The 21,339-nt window shown below is 40.0% G+C and overlaps 1 protein-coding gene across 3 annotated transcripts in view; it reads left to right on the top strand.

Moving 5' to 3' along the window:
- TEK (TEK receptor tyrosine kinase) overlaps positions 1–21,339 on the top strand; it is a 115,718-nt gene that overhangs the window by 25,943 nt on the left and 68,436 nt on the right. For 2 of the 3 annotated variants that reach the window (XM_003939718.4, XM_010350420.3), the window contains exon 2: positions 17,796–18,107. The exons of the other annotated variant lie outside the window; for it this stretch is intronic. In XM_003939718.4, coding sequence (XP_003939767.1) covers positions 17,796–18,107 — 312 coding nt within the window. The remainder of the gene's footprint in view (positions 1–17,795; positions 18,108–21,339) is intronic. 3 annotated transcript variants of the gene reach the window in all.

Genomic DNA, 21,339 nt, shown 5'->3' on the forward strand with positions numbered 1-21,339 from the left:
ACTTCATCTGTCAAAATTTGAGTGCTGTGATGCTATATTCCAAAACTATTGTGCTTTCCTTACTTTTTTTGCTTTTAACAGCTTTTCCTTTATATATTTGATTCTATATGATTTAGAGCACAAATATGCATAACTATCATGCCTCCATATTGTGGACTTTAGTTTCTATCAACACAGAAACTGTTCCACTTTATGCCTTCTATTTTGAGTTCTACTTTGTCTGAAAGTAATATTATTTTTGCTTTCTTTTCTTTCTTCATTCTTTTATTGATCCTTTTTTCTTTTAATTTCTTTAAGTTCTTTGCCTAGCTCTTTGTTTTTAAGATTTTATGATTTTTGTTCTAAGTGAATATTCCACAAACATCATCTTGGAAGATTTAATTTTTTTCTGCAGTCTGAGAGTATTTGTCTATAGGTCATTTTAAACATTTACCTTTAAATCATAAATGATAGTTCCGACATATTGTTTTATAGTTTTTTTAACGCTTTCCTGTTTTCATTTTTGTTTCCTTTCTTTTGCTTATTTGGCTTATATTTTGTTTACATTTATCTTCCTTAGTCATTTTGATGTATACATCCTGTTTTTTATTTTATTAATGGCCACCTTCAAGTTATTCAAAAGTGCTATTTAACCTATATTTCTCTATTTCTAATAACAAATAGTGAAAGCATATTTTGAACACTCACATGTCAGTGAGGAACTCTGCACACTGTAACCTTCCCTCATCTTTCCTTCTCCCTTCCAAGTCTTTGCTAATTTACTATGAAATCTGAGATATAAGTTACTCTTTGCTGTAGATATTTTTAAGAGGAACTTTGATTTAAAATGTAGTTTGGGCCGGGCACGGTGGCTCACACCTGTAATCCCAGCACTTTGGGAGGCCGAGGCAGGTGGATCACGAGGTCAAGAGACAGAGACCATCCTGGTCAACATGGTGCAACCCCATCTCTACTAAAAATACAAAAAAAAAAAATCAGCTGGGCATGGTGGCACATGCCTATAATCCCAGCTACTCAGGAGGCTGAGGCAGGAGAAATGCCTGAACCCAGGAGGCGGAGGTTGCGGTGAGCCGAGATCGCGCCATTGCACTCCAGTCTGGGTAACAAGAGCGAAACTCCGTCTCAAAAAATAAATAAATAAATAAAATAAAATGTAGTTTAATGATGAAAATACACTTCCCAATCTAATTCCATTGGCCTTTATGGTTACTAGATGTGACTAAGTCTCTTGACTATTTTGGTTAGCATTGTAGTTACAAATTTCAAGAAATATCTTCTTGTCTTTAGTGGGAAGTTGGAAGAGACTGACAAGGGTGCTAGTTAAGTGACATTTTAAATCTGAGGTCCAGACTTCAGAATTAATGGATATACTTCCATTATATGATGTTGTTCATTAAGTATGATCTAACATTGATGTGTTTTAAAATCCTTTCTTTAATGAAAAAAGAAACAGGTGTAATGGTTTTGGAGTTTTAGTTATAAAGGTCTGCACATTTAAACTTTATTTTTTGAATTGTGCAAAGTAACAGAACATGAATCCCTATTACTGTTGAGATTTCAGCTGCATCTTGGAAGCGTCTAGACTTCAACAGATAATATATGCAGAGAAAGGCATCCTTGGCAAAAGAAATGATGTCAGCGGTGTCCAGGAAAGGAAAGCTTGCAGGGAGTTTGGGGCTAAAAAGACCAAAGGTAAAAATTTGCGGCAGTTTCAGTGAGAGAATGAGGGTGTAAAAAGGAACATGGGAGACAATACAGAGCTAGAATGGACAGACAGTGAACTGGATATAAGCAGTGAAAGAGTTGTTCACAATAACCTGGAGTGCTTAAGCATCTGTACTTGTGAAGGTGAATCTTTAAGAGGCAAGAGAAAGAGTGAAGGTTGTGAGAAGATACTAAGTTCATACTGGACATGCTGGATTTGAGACACCTATCTAGATGTCTAGCAGGCATAACACGCGTTTATTATTGGGAAGACAGAATTGGAGACCTAGATTTGGAACAGGTGCTAAGCAGAGTCCTGAAAGTTGGTGAGATCACTGTGAAAACGGAAACGGGGTCTTCCGTAGCACTGGTCAGGCCATCATTTCTGGGCTAAGGCCATAGCCACTTGCTGAGTTTTGGCAAGGAGGATGAATGGGAAATGAGATCCAGCAGAAATCTGCTATTTTAGATTCGTAGTCTCACACGTGGGCCAGAGAGTACTTGTGTTTCTACTGGGGTGATCAAAGTAGTAAGGCGAAGGGGTTCCCAGTCAAACAACGCTGATAGGAAAAACGAAGAGTTACAAATTCTGTTCAGGATGTTTTACATTTGAGATCTTTAGTCATCACTGTTGCTTATTTTGTCTAAGCCAGTTTCCTCATTCGTGGTATGGAGGTATCGTGTCTAATTCATATGGTGGTTGTGAAAACTCATTAAAAACAATGCGTTTCAAGTAACTAGACTGTGGTAGGTACTTAATAAGTTGTAGCTACTATATTATTAATGATTTTCGTAACTATTCATGTGCCATTGAAACACTGCTGCTGTAAAACGTAACTAGTGAACACTTGATAGTAGTGATTTGCACACTGCTCTTTAAAGAAATAGCCACTCTAGGGAAGTGCTCAAAGGGAGTGCTTCAAGATTGAGGGTGCATGTACAAAGTTGAGCTTCTATTACTTTATGAACCCACAGGAAGCATGGTGTTATCTGTTGGTGAGTGTTGCTCGAAATGAGTGTAGGTAGACCGGAAAGCACCAGGGGAGGGAGCAGTGATTGAACCTAGAGAGAACACTGGCAAGAGAGGCGTGTCCACAAGAACTGTGTGGCTTCGGTGGACAGTTCAATGGAGATGGAGCTGGGGAAATAAATATCCTGACCACACTGTCCTTCCACCTTTCTGTGTCCTGCTGGCACTTTCCGTTAGCTGAACCCAGTGGAACATAGGTAGCCATCATGGATCCAGGGTTGAGTGGAGAAGGGAGGAGAGCAGCCAGAGAGGGGCGCACCTTGTCAGAATACAGAGAAGAACCGAGAAACAGCCTGGTTTTGGCATGTGAGACTCATACGCTTAAATTCGTGTCCTAAATGTGACTTAAGAAAAGACCCAGCCCATGACCAGAATATCTGATTTGAACATTTAATGAAATTGCCTCTCTGGCTTTCATGTTTTGGATGGTGTTTCCTCAAGTGACTGCACAGATAGGCTCTGTCTCCTTTGCTTCCAGAACACAATATATGTGTGTGTGTGTGTGTGTGTGTGTGTATATATATATATATATATATTTTTTTTTTTTTTTTTTAACATTGTCTACATAGGAAGATAAAGGAGGAGTTGTTCTCCTAAACCATTAGTGTGATGAAATGCATGGCAGCTGCTGTACATAGGATCATGGCCTGTCACACTGCCATACCTACTGGTTACCAAGTTTATATAGTCAGTAAGATACAACCCCTTCCCTGTGGCACCTGGCAGGTTTCCCAGGGCAGAGGAAAGCACGAGCCACGTCCGGAAGGCTGAGCAGGAGTTAGCCAGTTGAATGTGGAGAGAAGTGTTGGAGGAAGGCAATGCACACAGGGAGTGTAGCTCATGAAATGGAAAAGGACTGTATGCACAGAGTGTAGCTCATGCGAAGCTGCTAGGGGTGATGCCTAAAGAAGAGCTCCCAGTGTGTTTGGAATGATGTCCCTGCCGTTGGAATAAATACGGGGATTGGTAGGGGCCCACGGGGATTACACTTAATACATTTTTATCTGAAGTTTCCCAAGAACTCTCTATTAATGAATGCACATAGGCCTGTGACTCTTGGGGCATTTAGGCCTGCGGTTTGTTAGAGGAAACACAGACACCAATCCAGTTGGAACTCCACTGGCAAATGTATCCGGAGTATGGAAGCACACAGGATTTTTTAAAAATTGAGGCAAGCTGCTTCCCAAATAGGTGGCACAAAACCACAGAAAGAATAAGCATATGGCCTGGAAGACAATAGATTCCCAGATTGTAGTAAAGCAATTCCTAAACTAATGGTACAGGCCGGAGGGCTCTGAGTCCTCTTCCACTACTGAGCTAAGATTCTGTCCCCTCTAGTGAACTGCAGAATTATGCTTCAGAACATGGAGCTACTGTCCTGTGCAAGAGGGAAGAGAAACAACTTACAGGGAAGGGAAACGAGAATTCTTTGAGCAAAAGACCGGCAGAGTATATTTCATTGACAAGTTGAACAAAGAGAATTTCACCAGACAGTGTTGCCAGGAATAGAATATCGACTGTGCGGACACTTTTAGAAACGAAGAAAGTGTGAGTCGGGGGTTCTTGGGCTTAGAGGCACATATGAGGGCTCTTTGGGTTGGGTTAGGTGTGTGGTCTCCCTGACGCTCATTTGGCAAAGGCCCAAGGAGCAACTTCTTATGCTCATCTCCAGATAGCCCCCGATCTCCCCAAGGCTGCCACCACACTCCAGGCTGGTTGTAAAACCGCTTTTCCAGAATTACTTGCATGTGCAGGGAACTGGTCTCCTGTTAAGGTCAGCCCTGTAAAAAAAAGGGGCAAGAATCAAAGGAGTCATGAAGGAAACACAGGAACTCTTCCTTAGCTCTTGATCGGCCTGTTTCCTGTCCATGTGGGTTTGAAGTGTGGGGGTGGGTAGGCACACAGCAGGACACAAAGCCACAAGCAGTCCTTCCTTCTAAGGGTGCCTTAGCTCCAAGACCACTCTAAAAACTGCCTCTGGGGCTGACAGAGACCATAATTGCACACAGATTTACTTGATCAAACTGGCTTTGTGCCATGATAATGCAAATAGCCCTTTACACAGAAATCAATGATTGAGAAGCTATCGCCCTGTTTTACATATGAGGGAAGTAAGACAGAACTTTAAGACCAATGTTCTTAATGACTCCACTATCCTGTTAATCATGTCAGGGAATTAGTAATTCACAAAACAGTTGTCTGGGTTTAAGATGGATTACTTTCAATTACTTCTAGAATTGTTCCAACTCAGTTCACACACATTTAAAATATATAGTCTGTTAAACACAGTGCTTGCTGCTGGGGAGTTGAAGGCAGGGAGCTCGCTGTCTAAGGAAGGAGACAGACTTGTCAGTGTTTAATTAAAACAGTGTCATTAGATTGATTAGTTGTGTGTCCCTTCTTATAAATAAAAATCTTTATTTAAAAATTACAGAAGAAAAGATATATAAAACTAAGCATGCAAAGCAGTAAGTGAATGTCTTCTATGCTGCTGCTTCCCTCAACCCCATGTGCCCAGTTAATAAACCACAGGTATCACTGTCGTCAGGTTGGTGTATGACTTCTAGGCTTTTCTCTATATTTGGCCAAGATGTCATTGTACTGTTCTACATCTTGTTTTCTTTGCTTTATATTTCAAGGCTCATGCAAACTTAGAATACTCTAGTACATGTATGTACCATGATTTATTTAGACATGCTTCTATTTAACAACTTTATATATATATATATATATATATTTTTAATTTTTTTTATTGCATTTTAGGTTTTGGGGTACATGTGAAGAACATGCAAGATTGTTGCATAGGTACACACATGGCAGTGTGGTTTGCTGCCTTCCGTCCCCTCACCTGTATCTGTTATTTCTCCCCATGCTATCTCTTCTCACCTCCCCACCACTCCGTCCCACCCCCATTTCCCCCCCAACGGACCCCAGTGTGTAGTGCTCCCCTCCCTGTGTCCATGTGTTCTCATTGTTCAACACCCACCTATGAGTGAGAATATACGGTGTTTGATTTTCTGCTCTTGTGTCAGTTTGCTGAGAATGATGGTTTCCAGGTTCATCCATGTCCCTACAAAGGACGTGAACCCATCGTTTTTGATGGCTGCGTAATATTCCATGGTGTATATGTACCACATTTTCCCTATCCAGTCTATCATCATTGGGCATTTGGGTTGGTTCCAGGTCTTTGCTATTGTAAACAGTGCTGCAATGAACATTCGTGTGCACGTGTCCTTGTAGTAGAATGATTTATAATCCTTTGGATATATACCCAGTAATGGGATTGCTGGGTCACATGGGATTTCTATTTTTAGGTCCTTGAGGAATCGCCACACTGTCTTCCACAATGGTTGAATTAATTTACAACAACTTTATATTGTTTACAATTTGTGGCTATATGCTGCAATGAATATCCTTGCCACATCTTTGCATATTTCTTCCGGTAAAAGAGAAAGATACATTTTTATTATATTTTTTTGAATTAATGTACAGTATAATTGGCTTTCGTGTGTATACAACTCTGAGTTTTAACACATATACTCATGTGTCTGCCGCTTTGAACAGTGATGAGGATACGGAATAGTACCATCACCTCAAAAAGCTTTTGTGTGCTGCCCCATTTGTAGTCACATTTCTCCCAGCGCCAATCCTGGGCAGCCACTCATCTGCTCCTCATCCCTACACGCCCACCTTTCTTAGAATGTCATGTAAATGCGGTCGGACAGTAGGTAGAAGATGATTTTAGCTTCTTTAATCAGCATATTGTGCTGCCAAGTCACAATAGTTTTTTTTTCTTTTCATTGTTGAGTAGCATGAATATACTATAGCTTGTTTATGCATTTATCCACTGAAGGATATGTGGATGCTTCCAGTTTGGGCTGATTATGAATAAATAGAACTGCTATATACATTCTTTGTATGAATATGAATTTTCATTTCTGAAGGGTAAATGTCTATGAGTAGGATTGTTGGGTGATATGTAAGTGTATGTTTAACTTTATAAGAAATTGTAAACCAATTTCCATGGTGGCTATATGATACATTTTACATTACTTCCATCAGTGGACAAGACTACGGTTGCTACACATTTTATCTAGCACTTGGTATTATCAGGTTTTATTTTTTTTTTGTTCTAATAGGTTTGTAACAGTATCTCATTGTGGTTTCACTTGGCATTTCCTTAATGGTTAATGATATTAAACATCTTCCTGTGTGCTTATTTGCCATCCATATATTTTCTCTGGTGAAGTGTCTGAAATCTTTTGCTCATTTAAAAAAATTGAGTTGTTTTCTTACTGTTGAGTTTTGAGAGCTTTTACACATTCTGGATGCAAGTCATTTGCCAGATATGTGATTTGCAAATATTTTCTCCCAGTTTATAGTTTGCCCTTTTATTTTCTTAGCAGTGTCTTCCATAAAGTTTTAAATTTTAATAGAATTCACAGTATCAGTTTCTTCTTTATTAATGGTGTCTGTGATAGCTAATTTTTGGTGTCATAGCTAACAATCACTTTCTAATTCCAGTGTTGTGAAAATTTTCTCCTAATACCAAAAGTTTTGTATTTTAATGTTTTACATGATCTATTTTTAGTGAATTTTTGTATACATGGGTGGTTTTAGGTTCGGGGTTTTTTTTTTGTTTTTGTTTGTTTGTTTTGCATATGGATGTCTGATTGTTCCAATATTTGTTGAAAAGAAGAACTTCGTTGAATTGTTAGACATTTTTGATGTGAGTTGGTGTAATATGAGTATAGTTTAATTGCTGAAAGAAAAGAGTGAAACCAGTCTGCCTAAATTTCAATCTCAGCTCTGCTACAAATTAGCGGTGTAACAATCAGCAAGTATTTAATCTCTCTTTGTCTTAGTCTCCTTGTCTGTTAAATGGAAACAGTCATAGCACCTATTCCATAGACTGCTATGAGGATTGAGTTAATTATGTGTGACACACTGTGAGTAGTGCTTTACACATAATTAGTTGTGAATTAGGGTTAGCTTTTACATAACTTTTCAATTATTGTAGATATTGTAAGCACATCCTATAAACATGTTTTACTAATTACACTGCCCATCAACAATATAGATGCTTCCACTTAACAGGCAGCACCAGATATTATGATGCCCTCCATTCTTTGATAATTTGAGAGGCAAATAATGAGATGTCTTTTTAGTTTGTATTTTGAGATTTGTGGTCAGGTTAAACATTTTTTCATCTTTTCACATGTTATGAGTATATCAGCTTTTGATGAGCAACAGGGCATCCAAAACATAATGGTAAAACAGCAAACATGTATTACGACTTAATGCTTCTGTAGGTCATCCGGGAAACTCTTTGGCCTGAGTGGAATTGGTCTCTCCTCTAGCAGGTTAGTCTGGGCTTCTCCTCATGATGGTTTCGGGGTTCCACAGAGCAGCAAGAGAGCGAAAGCCCAGTGGGCAAGCACTTTTCAAGCCTCTGTTTATGTGAAATTGACTAATGCTCCATTGAGCAAAAGAAATCCCATCGACAAGCCCATATTCAAGAGATGGAGAAAGAGATTCCACTTCTGGATGGAATGAAATGCAAACTATTGTGACCACTTTTTCTTCAATCAGCTGCAGTTGGCTATTTGTATTTCCTCCTCTGTGAATTGCTATTGGTTCATTGACTTATGAAATTTCTTCATATGTTACACACATTAACTACTTAAGTTTTTACATGTAGCAGTATTTTCCTACTTGGTCATTTAACTTCATTTATGTAATAATCTTTTGATGTGTAGAAGGTTTTGGCTTTTTCTGTAATCAGATCTATCAGTGTTTTTATTCTTCATGACATTGGATGACCAGACTATAAGCTTTTTGAAGGCAGAAACCATATTTTATTCTTTATTATTTTCTTGACCCACAGAATAGCAGCACGGAGCCCACCCCGTAGTAATAATTAACTTTATTGAAGTTACTACTTTATTGAATAAATTCATTAAATAAAGGCCAGACTCACCCACTCATTTATTTAACTATTTATTCATTCATCAATATTTATGGAATACCTGTTATGTACCAGGCATTGTGCTAATTGTTAGAGATACAGTGATGGGCATAGTTGACTTTTCGATGGTGTTTAGACTAAAGCATGGTAGGTAGGTAGTAATGGAACTTATTATCAATGAGACATGGGTTCAAATTCTCTTTCTACTTAAGTGACCTTGGGCATATCCCTAAACATTCCTGAATTTCAGGGTTTTTTAACCTATAAAATTGAGTGTAAATGCCTTCCTTCAATAGTGTGGGAATTCAAGTGAACAATGTTTGTCAAGCACTTAGCATTGTGTTTATTATGTATTATATAATAAAAATTGTCAGCTTCCTTTTCTCCGTGGTATAATCTCAGGTCTACCGGGAAGGCTTGGTGACTTCTTTTGTCAATCTCTTCTTAGCAAATATCATAATCCTGAGTTTATCCCATTATAAACTCATTTCTTTGGTTTACTCCTCTAATAGTTGTCAGTGAATTGTCACTTGGAGCAATTCTTGCTTATTTTCCTCCTTGTGCAGGCAAATCAATCAAATTACCTTCTCTGCTGGGAGCTGAAGAACTCTTTGTGGAGACAAAGAGTTTTGTTTAATGCCGTCTTGGAAGATTGATATGCTTGGTTGTGGTTGTGGGTATGCATGTCTTTGAGCAGCATAAGGGTAGATGGGAACTTGGCAGGTAGTTGAATCAGGAGAAGAGCCTAGAAAAAGAAGGTGACCTGGTTCCAAAGATGCATTTCTCCCGTACCAGATAGCCTGGTGCTGGATGAACATGGTCCATTTAGAGAGTGTCCCTCTCTTGAGATAGAGTTAATAGGGAAGACTATGAGGCAGCACCGCCAGGCTTGGGGGAATCAGTAAGATGGTCAAAACTCCTCTCTGGATATTCTGTTTCTCTGTCCTGTACCCATTCTAGCTTTTTAGCCACCTCTCCTCAAAGTCTTTTTTCTCTTCCCCCAGTTTCTACCAAACTCCAGGATTCTCCAGGTGCTACCCTGCCAGATTTGTATGCATTCCAAATTTCCTCACACTAAGGACTTGGCTGTTAATATTGCTACTCTGGGGTGACAGAAGGGGCCCTGAAGAGAAATTAGCACCTGAGGGCTGTCTCTACCACTACCTTTTGTACGATCACCAACCAATCTCTTTTCTATAGGCCTCACATTACCTGTTGTAAATTGTAAGGCTTGGCTAGGCATGTTGGCTTATGCGTGTAATCCTAGCATTTTGGGAGGCCAAGCCAGGGGCTTCACTTGAGCCCAGACTAGGCAACACAGTGAGACTCCATCTTTACAAAAATTTTAAAGATTAGCTGGGGGAGGGGTGGTGCATGCCTGTAGTCCCTGCTGTTCAGGAGGCTGAGGTGGGAGGATAGCTTAAGCCCATGAGTTCGAGGCTGCAGTGAGCTGTGATTGCACCACTGCACTCCAGCCTGGGTGGCAGAGAGAGACGCTGTCTCAAAGAAATAAAGTGTGAAGCTGGCACCAAGTAATCTCTAAAACCTCTTCCAGTGTAAACAATCCTTTATTTGATGGAACCATGCTTCTTACACCCACCGCTGCCTCATAGAATGGAGTATGCATGTAAATGAACGTTCAGTACCATCTCATTGTGTGGATCCTCTGTCCATTCCCTGGAAATAAAAAGTTTCCTGCCAACTGACTGATCCTAATTCGAACTAAAATGTGCTATTTGGCCTAGATGGAGAATTTCTGGCATTTGAAGGTGGGGAGAGGATGCCATTCCCTCCAGCAGACAGACAGGGATCCCATTGGGCTGGAAAGCAGGGACGGGAAACGAGCATGCCCTTTGGGGGAACTGGCTTGGCACAACTCCTGGGTGAGAACAGGAGTTTGTTGTTAGACAGACACAGCCCAGTCACATCCAGGATGCCCCTGTATAACTCTGAACTCCTAGCTATACAATAAAAATGTTAGCAACTTCCTTTAGTTATTTCCAGTCTTGCACATTTTGGTATATTCTTGTTAGTTGCCCAACATCTTCTTGGAAGGAATCTTGAGGAAGACGTTATTACTCAGAGACTTACTATATACACAAAAGGATGATGGAGAATAAAAAAGGATTAAAGTGTTGGAAACATGCCTGGAAACTGGATTTCTTCAGGGGAGACAAGAAGGCAGGAAAGATATGAAAATACTTTAAGATAGGGGTTGACATAGAGGAAAAGTGCTGATAGTTCTTCGGGCCCAACACAAAGAAATTAATACCAACTTTAAGATAAAGAACATTCTAGAAGTGAGTTCTACTAAACACCCATTTTTAAAAAACCTTGCTCAGCAGTTACCATTTTGGGGAAGGTTTTTCTGATTGTCTTCTCATATCTCTGTTGCTGAGCCTGGCTAACCCCAACTTTCTTTTAGGTCAGAAGTCCACAAACCCTCTTCCACAGCAGTCAAGTCGGATACAGTTTCCCATTATGCTGTCTCATAAGCATCTTGTAAATCTCTCTTAGGACCTCTCTGTATTTGTGTGTTTATGTGATTAGTTTTCCATGTCTGTCTCCCACATTTGCCTATAAGCTATGAGAGGGTTGTTTATTCATTGCTGTGTCTCCACGGCTGAGTGCAGTACTTACCACAGGGGAGGCATGCGATAAGTCTGCTTGGTAAATGAATGAATGGACATATTAGCAATTTAATGAGTGTTTTTTGAACGGAAGAAAAATTTTCTTTTTCAGGACAGCAAAAACAAAAAATAAATAAACCTAAAGTAAAATCCAAACAATTTCGCAAACTATCCTGGATAGTTTGGAAATTGTCTTTCCTTCTTCGCCTCATTGCCATGGCCTTAATTCCAGAAATGCTTTTGGCTAGACCTTTTGAGTTCATTGCCAATTCTCTGATTTCTGAAATGCCTTTAGCTAAGGAAGTGCTAATTGGTATTTCAGATATTTAGAACTTTAAGATATCTACTTCTGTTACGAAGATGAGAAGACCATGAACACCTTTGAAAATTTTTAAACATAGCTAATACCAAATTTCCGAAAAACCCATACAGTTAGTTGTTCTGAAGACATGATGCATTATTCCAAACACACATTAGTAGAATTCCACCCAATACTACAATTCTGAGGTAATAAGAAGCATAGGGGAATAGGCTTGCAAAGCAATAATTAAACCTGCGTAAAGTTTTCTCCTAGCTTGCCAACACTTTGAAGATCAGGGAGCTGGGTAAATCAGAACTTGATTATCTGGAGCTGTATCTAAACTTGAATGTGGGGGAGAAAAGGCTAATTGGAGCAAGCATGTTCTGCTGCAGTAGGGTGTATTTTCATTGATATGTTTAACCTTTATTCCTTTCATCTGTGAAAAAGTGAAAATTGATGACCTTTGAGGTTTTATGTTTTTAATTAAGCAAAATGTTTTTCCAATAAAATCTTATATGAAGCCCAAATGCTTAAAAAAAAAAAAAAAAGGAAAGTTGAGCAGCTCACTGGGAGTGGGTGAGAGTGTGGGTCTGGAGCCCTTTCTGTTGATTTCACCTCTCCCACTCTCAGAAACTTCTGAAGCATCTTTTTAGAAAAAGAGAAATAACAGCTCTTTTAAATGCAGTTTAACATGGCTCTGTCTCTAATTTCTAATTTAATTAAATTTTATTATATGGGTGTCGATTCAGGCCCACAATCATTTCTATAACTATTTTTAAATAAAAATATTCCCATGTGGATCTAATTAAACTTAAGAGCTTCTGCACAGCAAAAGAAACTATCATTAGAGTGGGAAAAATTTTTGCAATCTAGTCATCAGACAAAGGACTAATATCCAGAATCTACAAAAAACTTAAATGTATAAGAAAAAAGCAACCCCATCAGAAAGTGGGTGAAGGATATGAACAGACCTTTACAAAAGAAGACGTTTATGCAGCCATCAAACATGAAAAAAACCTCATCTTCACTGGTCATTAGAGAAATGCAAATCAAAACCACATTGAGATACCATCTCACACCAGTTAGAATGGCGATCATTAAAAAATCTGGAGACAACAGATGCTGGAGAGGATGTGGAGAAATAGGAACACTTTTACACTGTCGGCTGGAGTGTAAATTAGTTCAGCCATTGTGGAAGACAGTGTGGTGATTTTTCAAGGATCCAGAAATAGAAATACTGTTTGACAAAGCAATCCCATTACTGAGTATATACCAAAAGGATTATAAATCCTTCTGTTATAAAGACACATGCACACGTATGTTCCTTGCAGCACTGTTTACAATAGCAAAGACTTGGAACCAACCCAAATATCCATCGGTGATAGACTGGATAAAGAAAATGTGGCACATATACACCATGGAGTACTATGCAGCCATAAAAAAGGATGAGTTCTTGTCCTTTGTAGGGACATGGATGAATCTGGAAACCATCATTCTCAGCAAACTCACACAAGAACAGAAAACCAAACACTGTATGTTCTCACTCATTTGTGGGACTTGATCAATGAGAACACATGGACATAGGGAGGGGAACATCACACACCAGGGCCTGTTGGGAGGTGGGAGGCTGGGGATAGCAGGGGGTGGGAGGTTTGGGAAGGGATAACATTAGGAGAAATATCTAATGTAGATGACGAGGGGATGGATGGAGCATCCATATACATGTGTATACCTATGTAACAATCCTGCAAGATCTGCACCTGGACCTCAGAACTTAAAGTATAGTTAAAAAAAAATCCCATGTCTTAATTAATGGCCCATTATTCATAGCAATATTGAATAAAGAAAATGTAAATATCAAAAGTAAAGTTAAACATTTTGAGTCCACTACAATAAGATTTAGTGAGAAGATGCTAATAAGAAAGATTAGATACAGTTCTATATAGCACACAGAAAATATAGTGAGCAAAACATTTTAGAGCATTGTTATGCTTCAGTTGTGATGCTTGTTTATTAACTTGGCAGACGTCATGTCTCAGTGGCAAGTATTTCCTTATAAACATGGACACATTTTTATGTAAACATTGAAAAGTATTTGAGGCTGGGCACAGTGGCTCATGCCTATAATCCCAGCACTTTGGCAGGCTGAGGCAGGCAGATCACGAGGTCAGGAGTTCAAGACCAACATGGCCAACATGGTGAAACCCCGTCTCTACTAAAAATAATAATTTAAAAAAATTAGCTGGGCGTGGTGGTGGGCACCTGTAATCCCAGCTACTTGGGAGGCTGAGGCAGGACATTCATTTGAACCTGGGAGGCAGAAGTTACAGTGAGTCAAGATCATGCCATTGCACTCCAGCCTGGGTAACAGGGCAAGACTCTGTCTCAAAAAAATAAAAAAGAAAAAGAAAAAAAAAGTGTTTGAGAGATTTTTGTTAAGGAAAAATAGCATTAATCTCCAAAACATGTAAGATGTATGATAATCAATTTGCATTTTGTTTATAGTAAATTGTTAGCCTTCATGTTAGAATTATGACTTAAACTATTAAGGAATTTGATCAGAGCCCTTTAGATATGGTTGTGATGAAAGAGCTCACTATCTGTCCCCAGCATGATTTGGAGAGGATAGTGCTATAATGTAAGAAACGGTATTAAGCAGAGAGATTGATATTGGTATAAGCCCAGATAGGATCTGTCTTCTGGCAGTGAGTCTCAGGAAATGTCCTTAATAGCAGATTTTATGAGTGGTACCAGATACACAGTTGCAGCCATGCCTTTCCTGGTGTCGGCAGCAGAACTCTTTCAAGAAGCCACCAGCCACAGCTATACTCGTTGTCATGGGGCCTCTGCTCTATTCTTTCTAAAAGGCTAAGTTTGGCTTTTCTTTTTCCCTCAGCATTAAGTTTTAACTCCCTTTTTCCCCCCCAACATTGTGAGATCACATCACATTTCCTATTAGAAAGAGAAAAATTTCCTATTAAAAAGAAGAGAGAAAGAGAAAAATGCATTATTTGTACGTAATTTGAGATTTGGAATGGGTATAGGGATAATCCCAGCACTTTATCTCAGCAAACTGACACAAGAACATAAAATCATATACCACCTGTTCTTGCTCATAGGTGGGTGTTGAACGATGAGTACACATTAGCACAGGGAGGGGAGCATCACACTCTGCGATCTGTTGGGGGGTGCTAAGGGAGGGACAGCAAGGGGTTGGGGAGGGATAACATAAGGAGAAATGCCAGATATAGGTGATGCGGGATGGAGGCAGCAAACCACCTTGCCATATATATACCTATGCAATAATCCTGTATGATCTGCACATGTGCCCCAGAACCTAAAGTACAATTAAAAAGAAAAAAATCCTTCTGATACCCTGAATGGTGTCGTAAAGGACAGAGCACTCGCTAGTGGAAGAGGGCCTTCTTAACTAGCATGCTGAACAAGGGTAGCCAAGTATAGCCAAGCCTGGATTCCCCCAGTCCACAATTTCCTTTTCCATCACTGAAAGTAAAGGGAGATCTCTGAAAGGAGCAAGAGGAAAAAGAAACTAGATCCATACCTAGAAACAATTTACACATAATGTGGTTGTCCTTTCAAATCAACTGCATTTTCTATTATTTCCTAAAGTCATTAAATAAACCATGGCCACTGCCAGTGCTGTGAGTTCAGAGCAGATCCTGTGGGTTTTGGCAAGACTCTCGACTGGCCCTAGAAATGGGGTTGGATTGAACTGTGGCTGAAAGAATTACAGTGTTTCCTTCCTCTTGATGACCCTTTCTGGAACACGCCTGGAATGCGTGAGTATAAGAGATGAGGTGGCTGGGTATGTGCGTGGAAGGGTGTGTGCTGGTGTTATTTTTGGAGGCTTCAATTCTATTGCTAGGTTTTGTAGCTCATCCCCTCTTATAATGTTTTTATTATCCTAACGTGTTCCCTCTCCTGAGATCTTCAAAGTTACCAATGAGGCTAGAAGTAAGATGGGTGCTTCAAGGTCAGGCTTGGGAACTCATTCTAGTGGAGATTTTCTCCCACAATCCCATGTAATGAATTAATATTACCATAAGATGCAGCTGGAACTACTGCTTACATGAAGACTTGACTTTGAAATTTTTCTTCCTCATCATTCAGGTAAAGTAATTTGTACCAAGATCATCCTCAAAACATCACTGCATACAGTAAACACTGGCAATTGCCATTAAAACCAAATTGTAATGAGGACGTTATACGAGGTTCAGTGCTTGACATAAGTAGGTGCTCAAAAATTCTGATAAATTAATATTAGTCAACCTTAAATGCACAGCAGTCACTGATCGCTTTTCTTTGGAATTTTGTAAAAATTGTAATTTTTTCCCCCTATAGACTCAGTAGCTGTCAAAACAGTTAAATTTGGTCACGGAGGTCAGTTTAGACCCAGGGGAGCACTTTCATTCTTAACCTTACTATTCTAGAATTGGGAGCTAAGTGGGTGGACTTGAATCAGGCAGATCTGAAATAAAATTTGCCCATCCATCCATCTACTCATCCATCGAATACTTCAGTCCTCTATATGTTGAGATTAGGGAGAATATTCCATCGTAAACCAGCTCCTAAATTCTTGTTCCTATGCAGAACATTTGGAGTTTACCATTTAGAGAGACAGAGTAAAGAAAATAATCACTAATTATGATCTTTATGAATAAAGCAAGAGGCCAAATTAGAGGACAATGTAATGGGAGTGTGTAGGTGTTATAGGTGCAGCAGGTAGAGAAGCCTTCTATGAGAAAGTGGCGTTTAAGCTGAGACCCAAAGGATAAGCAGAAGGTGGCCATGCCAAGAACAAAGAAAAGCATTGCAGGCAGAAGGAACAGCAGAGGCTTTGAGGTAGGAAAGAGCGTATGTATCCAAGGACTGAAAGACCAGTGAGCATTTGAATCTCAGCTCTGCCTTCAGTAGCTGTGGAAAATCAAACTAGCTGCTCAGTCTTTTGAGCCTTCATCTCTTCATATTTAAAATTGAGATAATGGTGCATACATCACAGAGTTGCTGAATTTAATGACCATTCCACAAGATAACATGCAGCTTATTTGAATCACTTTACATCTACACAAAGGTCTCTGAGGCTCTAGTTGGGTCCTCATCACCCAATGTGCTTGATCTTTCTGGTCTCCTGATCATTTCACGCAGACTTGAGAGCCAACCATCACTGGAGCTAGAGAACATTTTTCATCCTGGGTATTTCCATATTTAGAGAGGAGAGAATAGGCACAGACTCTATGTGCTCATGTTAGAACCTTTAGAAATCAAAAAAGGGAGAGGTGGGTGAGGGGAAAGAGAGAGAGAGAGAGAGAAAGAGAAATACTGAGAAAATAATGTGAGAGGATTTTCTTTTTGAAAATATACTTCCTCATTTACAGAACAGATTCATAAAATGTAAAGGTTGGGCAAGGTTTTGTTTTTATATTTGGGGAGAGGGTAAGGTTTGGGGCTCAGTATTCAAGAAACAATAAAGAGAAATGAAATAATGATCACTGATTACCCAATATATAACAGACATAGTGCTTGGCAAATTACATATTATATCTTATGTAGTCTTATTTAATCTTTACATGAATCCTGAAAGATAGGTCTAATTTGCCTTGTTTTAAAGATGGAGTAAATGAGGGCTGAAGGGAAATGCAGATTTCACTTAGTCACTGTCTGTCTCTTATCTGGAGGCATTTAATGTGGAATGGAGCAATTCTTTAAAAATGAGAATCTGTAAGGCATACATGTATGTAGTTGATATATTCCTTTAGAATACTTTATTATTGTGACAGTACCACAATATAATGACTAATAATGATTATAATTTCATTATCATTAACTCATCTTAATGCAACAAACATTTTCTGAATACCCAACTATGTCTAGTGCGTGGCTTGTTGGGGGAATAATGGGTAGTCCTTTGCAACTAGGGTATGGAGTGGGGCAGGGGAGGGTAGCAGGGTGTAGCTGATGAAGGGTCTTGATGTCTTGGTAAAGAGTTTTGGCTCTGTCCAATGGAAGATAGGCACATGGTCATAATAGCATTTTAGAAAGAATCCTCACACACATTTTTTAAGACAAGGCTTTGTGAGCACCAGTTTACCCTATGGGGTCATGTTAATAACCTTAGGTCAAACCTTATTCTCTCTCTTTTAGGAGCTGTCGAAGGTGCCATGGACTTGATCTTGATCAATTCTCTACCTCTTGTATCTGATGATGAAACATCTCTCACCTGCATTGCCTCTGGGTGGCACCCCCATGAGCCCTTCACCATAGGAAGGGACTTTGAAGCCTTAATGAACCAGCACCAGGATCCGCTGGAAGTTACTCAAGATATGACCAGAGAATGGGCTAAAAAAGTTGTTTGGAAGAGAGAAAAGGCTAGTAAGATCAATGGTGCTTATTTCTGTGAAGGGCGAGTTCGAGGAAAGGCAGTAAAGATACGAACCATGAAGATGCGCCAACAAGGTAACATGCCCCTAAGTTATGGGCCGGTGAGGCCCACTGAGGCACACACACGCCTCTGCTTCCTCGGGGGCGGGGCATGTACTGCCTGAGTGCAGCGCTTGATCATCTCGTCTGCCTCTTTCCATGCGTCGCTGTGTCTGGTACCTGAAACGTTGGAAATAAAGGAGACTATCCAGTCCAGCCCCTGAAGTAGACATTGCGCCTACTTTGTGGGATGAAATATTTCATATGTTCTACCAAGAGCTTCATGGTCCTTATGGATATACGACTCTGTTACATGTATGTAATGTGAAAGTCAAAGCAATGAAAACAAGTGTTCATTGCCAAACCACTGGCTATTCTGAGCGTTCTTATTTGATTTTTCATGTGATACATTGCTTGTCCCTAAATACCCTTAAGGGAAATTATTATTTTCAGGAGAAAAAATATGATATAAATAAGAATTTAAGAAGGGGAATATGCATCAGTAACTTAATTTCGTTGGTTACTGGGTGAACCAATTTTCTATTGCCGCAATTATGCTGTGTAACATAACCACAAACCACAGTGGCATACAATAAGCATTTCTAGCTGTGAGTCTAAGTCAGCTGTGTTGGTAAGACGGATGTGTTGACCTTGGCTGGGATTCCTTACATATATAATGCTGCCTGGCTACAGGCTTAGTAGGCTGGCCTTGGCTGGGCAACTTTGCTCAGTTCCTCGTATGACAGTAACTAATATAGGTGTGTTCTCACGTTGATGGTAGTGGTACAAGAGAAAAATAGAAACACACGAGGCTCCTTGCAACCTAGGCTCAGAATCGTACACTATCACTTCTGCTTCATTTTATTGACCTAAGCAAGTTAAGCCTAGTGTCAGAGTGAGAGGGTACTACAGACTGAAATGACAGTCAGGGATACAGGGAGGGATGAAGATTTAGGGCCTTCTTTGAAGGCTACCGTTCTTGGAAAAGGATCGTGATTTAATTGTAGCAGTCGAGTCCCCAGGTCCAGCTCAGAAAACACCAGAACTTTTCAGGAGGATTTTGAAAGCCTCCCCTAAGGGAGGATTATTAATACTTGCTACCACCCCGCAAGGCAATGATGTGATGAATTTTTTCTCTCTAAAGTGGGTCCTACGCTAAATCTTTAGACCAGTCCACCTATGTGATGGCAGTTGAAGGAGATGGTGTTGCAAACATTATTTAATAATTGTACTCTAAGGTTCCAGGCCTGGACAAGCAGGCAGACTTGCGGTGCTCTTGATGCTGTCTGCTGGGAGGAAGGTACAGAATTCCAGCTAAGGTGGCCTCTCTCTGTGCTGCCTGGAATGGTCTGGCCTCTCACCTATCAGCCACTTTGGGCTGCTGATTCCTAAAATGAAGAAGTCTTTTCCAAATTAATAACATTATAACCACAGGGGCTGTGGACTGAAGACTTGCCATTTCATAAAATAATGACAGTGAGAGCTGTTTAGGTGGTTTTTTTTTTTTTGAAGACAAGGTCTTGCTGTTGTCCAGGCTGGAGTACAGTGGCACAATCATAGTTCACTACAGCCTTGCTCTCCTGGGCTCATGCTGGCCTCCCACCTCAGCCTCCCCAGTAGCTGGGACTACAGGCATGCACCACCATGCCTGGCTAATTTAAAAGAGAAATTTGTATCGCTTCTCGGCCTTTTGGCTAAGATCAAGTGTAGAAAAATCTGTAGGTACTGGGTCTTGCTTTGCTGCCCAGGCTGGTCTTGAACTACCAGCTTCAGGCTATACTCCCACCCAGGCCTCTGAAAGTGCTAGGATTACAGGTGTAAGCCACTGCACCAAGCCTGACTTTTAGAAAGCTGATCCAGATAAGTAACACGCCTCTGCACATTGCTGATTGGCTGTTTCTTTTACAATCTAACAATCTGGAGTCTGCATTTTTTTTATCAGTGCTTTTCGAAGTTGAACATGTGTACAGATCACCTGTGGGTCTTGTAAGCATGCAGACTCTGATTTAATAGGTTGTTTGGGAGAGTTGTGGGATCCTGCATTTCTCCCCAGGTCCCAAGTGACAAGAGTCTGCTTGACCATGAACCACACTTCGAGTAGCAAGGGTTTAGAGTTAGCCTCTAACTGGGATCCACCTGAAAACATTTTTCTGAATTTACTAATGGTAGTAATAAAAAGATTTGAAGGCAGCAAATGCATTTTGAGGTCAAAAATAATAAAATTGCTAGTCATTACAAATGAAGGAAAGGCTTTTCTTAGCAAAACTAGAATGTTCACCTTTAACTAACAGCAGGGCAAGTGGGAAAAGTGCACAACAGAAATTCCCAGGAATGCAGCTCTCCGTTAAGGGAAGAGAGGTTGAACAAAGGGATGTGAGGTGTGCCAAAGCTATCATGGCTGAAAGTCAGCTCTATTATTTTTCACATGTGTCATTTTGGATTTGACTTGTATAAAGTCTAATCTTCTGCTGATGTTTCTAAAGGAAGATGATCTGAGATTATGCCCCAGTAATTTCATGGGAACAAAATGCGAAGTGCCGCTGTGTCCTTGCTGTACTTCCTGAGATCGTCGTCGATGATGTGTAAAGCAAACTGAACCAGAACATTGGGAGTTAAAAACACACCGTAATGATCCCTCCAAACTGCCAGTCTAGGTGACGACAGGTAAAGGATGGCTTAACTTCAGTGAAATGAGGCAAAGCCCCACCAGGATAGGGAGAAACACTAAGGAGAAGATGGCTTTTAGAGTTATACTCACCTGAGTTTTAATTCTTTCTCCATCACTCACCAGCGATGTGGCCTTTGGCAAGTTATTTAACTTCCGTTGGTCTCATTTTTCATCATCTGTGAAATGAGTATAATACCTACAAAACTGTTTTGTTTTGAATAAGTTGGTATATTCAAGAAGCACTGATTTACACAGTGAATGTTGCTAAAAGCTTAAGTAAAGCGAGACATTGAAGAATAAGGTACATAGTAATAAGAATAATAGCAGCTTGTAAATGGTGGGAATGGGATCTGATGGCAAATGATCTGACTTCAGAGCCAGTATTTGTTACCACTGTGGTACCCTTTGGATATCATTCTCACTTAATGGTAACAACTCTCCCTGAATCTGGGCACTTGTTTTATAAAGGACAGTGATTCCACTTGAAACCCTAAAAAGCAACCCAGGGCATAGAGGAGAGGTATGAGAGTGGCAGTCAGCCAGATAGGGGTTCGAGTCTACCTCTGCAACTGAGTGGTGTGGCTCAGGACAAGTTACTTA

This window comes from Saimiri boliviensis, chromosome 2, assembly GCF_048565385.1.
Source record: "Saimiri boliviensis isolate mSaiBol1 chromosome 2, mSaiBol1.pri, whole genome shotgun sequence".
NCBI lineage: Eukaryota > Metazoa > Chordata > Mammalia > Primates > Cebidae > Saimiri > Saimiri boliviensis.